This window comes from Rhinopithecus roxellana, chromosome 3 (assembly GCF_007565055.1).
Source record: "Rhinopithecus roxellana isolate Shanxi Qingling chromosome 3, ASM756505v1, whole genome shotgun sequence".
Taxonomy (NCBI): domain Eukaryota; kingdom Metazoa; phylum Chordata; class Mammalia; order Primates; family Cercopithecidae; genus Rhinopithecus; species Rhinopithecus roxellana.
Window position 1 is genome coordinate 48,257,909 of NC_044551.1, and position 7,810 is coordinate 48,265,718.

At 42.4% G+C, this 7,810-nt stretch overlaps 1 protein-coding gene, 1 long non-coding RNA gene and 1 other non-coding gene across 4 annotated transcripts in view; 1 reads left to right on the plus strand and 2 right to left on the minus strand.

Moving 5' to 3' along the window:
* Positions 1-4,697, plus strand: part of EPB41L4A (erythrocyte membrane protein band 4.1 like 4A) — a 266,828-nt gene extending 262,131 nt beyond the window's left edge. For both annotated transcript variants that reach the window (XM_010360995.2, XM_010360996.2), the window contains one exon: positions 2,256-4,697. In XM_010360995.2, coding sequence (XP_010359297.1) covers positions 2,256-2,384 — 129 coding nt within the window. In that variant the 3' untranslated portion in view covers positions 2,385-4,697. The remainder of the gene's footprint in view (positions 1-2,255) is intronic.
* A 308-nt stretch (positions 4,698-5,005) lies between these two features.
* Positions 5,006-6,802, minus strand: LOC104660595. The gene is made up of 3 exons (XR_747731.2): positions 6,019-6,802; positions 5,537-5,609; positions 5,006-5,163 (listed from the first exon to the last, which is right to left on the minus strand). It is a non-coding gene; the product is annotated as an uncharacterized LOC104660595 (long non-coding RNA).
* LOC115896693 lies at positions 5,695-5,827 on the minus strand. The gene has a single exon (XR_004056597.1). It is a non-coding gene; the product is annotated as a small nucleolar RNA SNORA13 (small nucleolar RNA).
* Positions 6,803-7,810: the final 1,008 nt, after the last annotated feature.

Sequence of the window (7,810 nt, forward strand, 5' to 3'; positions counted from 1 at the left end):
AATAGTTGTCCAAATAGACATTTGGTTTAAAGTTGACAGTACTTTTTCAATATTATATTCATGATTAAGTTTAGGCTTTGCATTCTGACTGACCTGAATCATTTGTGTTTCATCTCTGCATACTACTTGTGTAACGTTAATACTGCTAAACTTCTAAGCCTCAGTTTTTATACAGTGTAGATAACTTACCTCCTACGGTTATTGTGATGATTAAAAAGCAGTTATCATTTGGTGTTTTATTTATTTATTTATTTTTGGTCTTAAATTTTAGTTGGTTTCAATACAAGTAGTAATTTTTATTTCCACTCAGGAATTAAAAAAACTTACACACATTCTAAGTTGGAAGAATAGCTTTCACTTTGCGGGACACAAGAACTCACATGCATCTTCTGATCAGTGGCACTGATTCTAAGCCTGTCTCCAGAACACTTTTGATTTTGAATTCAGTAAATATCCAGTGAGCCCATCTAAGGAATATCAAGCACTGGTCTGAGCAATCAGCAAACCATGGCCTAAGGGCCAAATCTAGTCTGCTGCCTTTGTACAGCCCAGAAGGCAGTAATGGTTTTTACACCTTTAAAGGATTGTTTAAAAGCAAAACAAAGTAACAGTAACATGTGACACAAACAGGATGTAGTTTATAGTCTGGCTCTTTATAAAAAAGGTTGATGGCCCTAGCCTAGACGTGGAGGCATAAGGTAAACAGTTAAAACATATAGGAGTATGCATTACAAAGAAATGCCTGAGCTAAAGAAGCAACAAAGTGACCTCACTTTACATGTTTATGGTGTTCAGAGAAGGCCATCTCAGAAAGTGGCATTTAAAGCTGAGACCTGGCAGTTGAGGAGGTGGCCGCAAGGCTGATGTCATCAGAGTGAGGAATATAGGGAAAATGCTGACTCTGGAGAGGGCCTGGGTATTTGAGGAGCTGAAAGACCAACATGCACTGAGCATGAGGGGAAAGGCAGATAAAAAGGCCTAAAGGCTGTGGGAAACGTTTGGATCTTATTGTTTTATTCCAAGTGCTAAAAGGAAGCCACTCATCGGCTGCCATGTGGAGAAGGGGCTGGAGTGACCAATGGAATCTAGAAAGGTGCATTTCCTAATGCAACTTTTAAGTTCTAATTTCCACCACAATGCCACCAGAGTTCTGGCAGTGACCTGCCCTACACCTCACCTTGCCTTTTCACGCAAAGGCTGCTAAGAATGGGGAAGAATAGCAACTTAATTTCTTAAGGTCTGCGGAGTGGACAGATTCAATCCCAGACAAACAACATAGTACTTATTTCAGGTCCTCGCCTAGCAATTTTTTCTGGTGATTCTTCTGCTATATTCTCCTCTCACATTCACTGGTGTCCTCTTCCCACCTCTGGCTATCCAGAAATCTTCCATCCCAGATAGATTGGTTCATACTTCCCATGATAGGCAGAATAATTGTTCTATCAGTGCTTTTTGAATGTCAGTAAAACAAATTAAGCCAGTCATAGAAATAGATTAAAGGTAACTGCATTTTAAAAGAGGGATTTTTTTTTTTTTTTTTTTTTTTAGCTCAAATCTCAAAATAGATTGGGACAGTGTAGCCCATTATTTGTGGGAATATACATTTGGGGAAGGAAATATGCTTGCCAGCCTGATACACTAACAATGTTAGGCCATCTCTTGGAAGAGCAGGAGGGGTTTGCGTAAGGAGCAGTTGTGAGTTAGTGTCATTCTCAGAGCCTCCACCTGTGATGGGAGATGTGTAAAACCTAAGTTTTACAAAGTAGTGGATGTGGCGCACAGGCTCTGGTAATCAGCTGCCCTGTTTCTCCGTACGAGACAAGCGATAGGGACTCACAAGACATTGTTCCATTCATTGACTGCTGAAAATATAATCAGGGGATTGATTATAAATTGCCTCCAACTCTCTCCACTATCCTGTTTGCAAAAGTGAGAAGGTTGAGAGCCTGGTTTGGGAATTATTAACAAGAGTAATGACAGATTTGGGTGAATTATGCCTAATATTCACGAATAAAATCATTATGAATGTAAATGTCAGACTAACTTTGTATATTAAACAAAGATTAAATACAAACTTTATTTTGCACAACTATTTAGAGGGAACATTTATTGAATAGCTTTTGGTATTATGAAACTTTTGAATTAACTCAGTATCTTCAATTTAAGAGCAGCTTGGTTTCTGATGTAATTAAAATACTTCATTTGGTTGTTTTCTTCTGAATCTTTCTATATTTTTCAAATATATTTTATTTTAGAGAAGAAATGGGTCTAAAGATAGCCTGATGGAAGAAAAACCTCAGACATCTCCAAACAACCTGGCTGGAAAACACACAGCAAAAACAATAAAAACTATCCAAGCTTCCCGCCTCAAGACAGAGACTTGATCCTGATGAAGGGTCAAGGGTAGGGGTGGGAAGGTTGTGTGCACCACTGGTACTTTTGAAACTGTGAAATAGATACCTTGATTCAAATCTCAGACCTGCGAGTATTTCAGCATAAGAAAATATGTTCTTTTGCTTTTTTTCTTTTTGAGATGTTATCACTCTGTCACCCAGGCTGGAGTGCAGCAGCACCATGTCAGCTCACCACAACCTCCACTTCCTGGGTTTAAGCGATTTTCCTGCCTCACAGGCGTGCGCCACAATACGTGGCTCTTTCTGTATTTTTAATAGAGACAGTGTTTCACCATGTTGGGGGCTGGTCTCAAACTCCTGACCTCAAGTGACTGGCCTGCCTCAGCCTCCCAAAGTGCTGGGATTATAGGCATGGTTTAACTACAGCACAGTCGTGCTGAAGCACCTTTTTGTTTGAACTGGAAGAATAAGTATTTTGTAAAAATTCACTTGAAACCACATTTTCGTTTCTGGAACAGGATAGCAATCATTCATTTCTGACTGTGTTGTGTCTGTGTCCACTACAACCAAGACCAGATGCATCTGATGAACGTTCTGGAAATCTGAACTGCAACTAGCCTGCTGTGCAATAGTACAAGTGGGAGGACGTCTTCCCAGCTCTGGGTTGGTTCTCAAGTAGCGCCCAGATGCAAAAGGACTGAGGCATCACTTTCAGACTGCAGATATTTTTATTCATATAGTTCTTTATAATACTGTATTTTGTGGTGTTAAGTTCCACCAGTTATTTACAAATGATGTAAAAAGCTTTAAGTGTTAATTTCTAAAGTGTTCTTGTCTTGTGTTTTCAGAAGTCTATGTGGATTTCAGTTGATCCCTCACCCCAAACCTCAAATGATCCATCCACCCTGCTTGGCCATCTAACTCACCGGCTCTCCCCAATGACTATTTTGGACCTTTCCTCTCCATAGATGACTTTGCAGTCTATGGGGAAAATACGCAGGATGTCTTATATCTCCCCCTTACCACATACAGTTCTCTCCACAGCTGCCAGCAGCCCTAACCCTTTTCTCTCTCCACCTGTGCTTTGGATGCTCTCTCCCAGCCTTTTCAGGATCTTTGTATCTCCTCCTCCTATATTAATGTATTCAATCATTCAGCTAAATCCTTGCTACTTGGTTTTAAATTTAAAACTAAGACTAAAGAAAACTATCTTTCATAACCACAACCCCCCACCCTCTAGCAACTATGATTTTCCTCTCATTCTCAGCCAATCTTCATGCAAGGAGTTATCTTTAGTCATTGCCCTCAATTCAACTAATCCATATCTTAAGTGATTAATATCAATCACTGTGTCACTTAATCCCAGGGAGAATTTTTAGGACATTCTTTTGCTTCTTTAATGTAATCCTATTTTGCTCCTGCCACACACTGACCACCCTTTCTAGCTTATCATGCTTTACCTTGCCATTAGTGGAGTTTCTCTAACTTCAGACCCTAGGCCCTCTTCCTAGTCTACCCCGGGTAGATCTCATTTATCCCCATGGCCTTAAGGTTTATTTCTGTAGTTTAGACTACTGAGTAATGTGCTACTGCAAAAAGACCATTTGGATTTCTCAAAAGTAATTTAAGAATTCAACTGTTTAAATGCTGCTCCCCAGCTGGATCTAGAGTCATTATGCTCATCAGTGTGCAAGCTCGACACCTAGCAGTTATGGACAGACACCTCCACTATTACCAAGTCTAGTTGGCTCTGTCATCAAACTATAAACAATTTTATTTCACTAATTTTACTAGAGCAAGATGGTCTCTCGCCTAGACAACAATAAGCAACCTAGTTCAACTACCCTTTTTTTGCAAATCTGATTTTCCACCATGGACTTATCTTGCTTTAATAAAGCCAGAGGGAGCCTGAAGTGGTGCGTCTGGCTTCTTTACCTACCTCTTCAGCCTCATTTTGTAACACTCCCACCTCCCATAATAGCCATCTTACATGCCTCAGTAAACAACTCAATTCTGAAACAAGGCACTGAAGAGGGAAAGCAGCCAAAACTGTCACAAAAGTAAGTGGACTTATGGTATCTTTTTTTCTAGCCCAAGCCTCTGCATGTCATTCCCCCAATTTTGCCTTGTGAAAAATATGACACATACCTTTGGTCTCAACTCTTTCTCAGGTTTCCCCAAGAAAATCCTATCATGGAACTCATCTCATAGTGAAGTTTTACATGTGATGACATTCCCTCCACTCAGCTATGTTTCCAAAGGGAAGAACTGTGTTGTGCTCATCATCGTGTTCTTAGCTCCTAGTACAGTGCTTTCAATAAATTTTTTGAATACCTGAATACATTATTTGTTGTTTCTTGCAAAGTGAAGGCAGAAGATATGCCAATATTAAGTGTACAATCTAATTGGAGGGAAAAAACGTATGCACTGGGTGTAGTAAAGCACACCTGTCACTAGAAATCAGTCTAGTTCTCGCAACGATTTTTGAGTCACTGGAAGAAAGTACATTTCTCTTTGGGCCAAACACAAGCTATTTTAAGGCTATTAATTATGGTGACAGCAGTGAAAACTGATCAAAAAAGAAGCCCTCCTCCCTTATAACTTTTTAGAAACAGCTATTTCTGGCAGTTAATCACTTAAAACACAAATGTCAAAGTGCATTAATATATTCACATCCTCACTGTCTTAAGTGTGTATTTACAGACTCCAACAGGCAATTATGTCAGAAATCCTCAGACTCCCAGCAATTTCAAATGAGCCAGGCAACTCTTGTGAAGACCAAATTTTCAAACTCTTCACCAAGGACATCCTAAGAGAAAAAATAAAGTACTCAGTTGGACAGCAGATATTTTTGTATAACATTTTAATCAAGAACTTGGTAATTAATATGCCTGCGATTTGACAAGTTTTTAAAGAATTCAATGACTACATACACATAAAAACAATTCTTAAGGGATCCAGAATGCCAGTACTATGCGTATTTATTTCCCTGGGCTTCTCAGGATGTATCAGCAAAACTTTTCCAAAAATAAGCTGTCCCATTTGTTAACTCACCTAAATAGCTACAGACGGAGCAACACTACCAATGTACCACTAACATTAATACTCACTAGAGAAGGAGCCCCAATTTAAAAGGTGATAAAAATTCCCATTACAAAGTGCTTTATGACATATCACCCTACCTTCAGGTCACCTTTGTGCTCCCAGATGGTATTCAGCTAGCAGCAGTCTACACTTCAGGCATCCATCTTCCACCTGAACAAAAATTAAAACTGGTTAAGACAAACCATACACTTGTGGCTGGCAGGGTCAAGATCACGCGTGTAAATGTAAAAGCAGCAACTGTTACTTATGCAGCTCCTACACCAAAGATGTCAAATTCAAGGGCAGGAAAAGGCTGCAAAGCGTTTAATTTACGCCTTTTTTGACACCACATTCACTAGTTTCCAAAGTGAATGGGCAACACAAAGGCTGACACTGCGCGAGGTCGGCTCTACGACATAAAGTTGCTGACTGGCTGACAGTAATCTTCTGATTACGGCCTAAAAACGAACACTACATTTCAGAGAAATTTTCTCACGATTTAAAATCCGACTTAGTAATGAAAAGTGAAATGAGATGCGTTTTAAATGGCGACTGGTCTCGCATCAACGTGAAAACTCACCTGCAGGGTAGGTGATCGATCACTCCCTCCGAGTACCGCATATGTAAACAGCCGTAACCAGGCCCTCAGCTTTTAAGTTATTTTACCCGAGGGCAGGGCAGGCATAAAGTCAGGTAAGGCCTTTTCACTAACGAAAATAAAACCAGGCTTATCTGGAGCACTCCCTGGCATAGTCGATGATCTAAACACAAATCCCCCAGCTCCCCGGTTTCCAAGCTTGGGAACGCAGGCGCGAGGCCAGGCCGCTACCCTTCACGCGTTCACGGCCCCGGACACTTCGGACACTGTCCGGCCGCCGCAGTCGACTCACCAGACTCAGGGTGGCCGCGTTCCCCCGCCCCGCGCCCCGGCGTGAGAGACCACGCGGCCACAGCCACGAGCCATCCCGGAAGACCCAGCGAGAAAACCACACCAAGCTCGCACCAAAAGGAAGAAAGGCCGCACTGCCGTCCCACAATGCTTTTCTAGAAGTGGAAGGACCCACTGTCCCAGGCGCGAGGGGGGAGCGAGCTGTACCATCGGCCGCTGCACTCCCGCGAGACGCCGCCGTGTGGCCAGAGGGAGAAGTGCCAGTGAGGGACCGAGGGGCGTGTCACCAAGGGAAAGAGGAGCCTGGGTTCTCAGCCTGAGTCACCTCTGCGGTTTTGTGACCAGTTCTTTCCATAGAGGAAGTATCCAGACCTCCCCACCCCCGCCCACCCCGCCCAGGGTCAAGAGCATATTCTCAGTGCTGGCAGCAACAGGAGCCCAAAGGATTTTAGACCACGTGTTTTGGGACCCGACAGAATTCATGTCTCCGGCTGAGGAAGAGCAGGGTCATTCATTCGAAAGATATTCAGTCAGCACTTACTATGCTCCAGGCCCTGGCCTGAGTGCCTGGGAATCAGATGTGAGTGAGCCAGGCAAGGTTCCTGTGGTACATTCTGCTTGGGTGAGAAGGCCACTGACCAGGTGAGCCCGGATGCTGAAATTCCACAATGTAAGTGCCAGGAGGGCAGTAAAAGAAGGTCATGCCGTAGAGCACCGCTGTCCAATGGAAACAGTGTGAGCCATGAATGTAATTTTAAATTTTCCAATTGCCACATAAAATGTAAAAAGAAGGCAGGGTGCAGTGGCTCATGCCTGTAATCCCAGCACTTCGGCAGGCTGAGGCAAGTGATCATCTGAAGTCAGGCGTTCAAGACCAGCCTGGCCAACCTGGCAAAACCCCGTCTCTACTAAAAATACAAAAATTACCCGGGCTTGATGGCGGGCGCCTATAATCCTAGCTACTTGGGAGGCTGAGGCTGGAGAAATAGCTTGAACCCGGGCGGGGTAGGGGCAGAGGTTGTGGTGAGATTGTGCCAGTTTACTCCAACCTGGACAAAAGGGCGAAACTCCGTCTCAAAAAAAAAAAAAAAAAAAAAAAAAAAGTAAAAAGAAACAGGTCAGATTAATTTTAATAATAATCCAACATATGTTAACTATTTCAACAGGCAATCAATATAGAATTAATGGAATTATTAAGATATTCTTTTATATCTACTAAGTAATAAAAATCCAGTGTATATTTTATACTTCCAGCACATTTCGGTTCAGACTAGACACATTTCAAGTGTTCAGTAGCTCATGGGGCTAGACATAGGAAGACTGGAGGTGAACTTTGAGCACATGTGTGAAGGCAGTTATGCAAGACCTGGGGACAGGAGGCTTTGGCCAGTGTGGCTGGAGTAGAGTAAGGAGTGCAGAGTGACAAGATGCAGCTGGAGAGCCAGGCAGGAGCAAGGCACTTAAGGTCTTGTCACATAGGGTA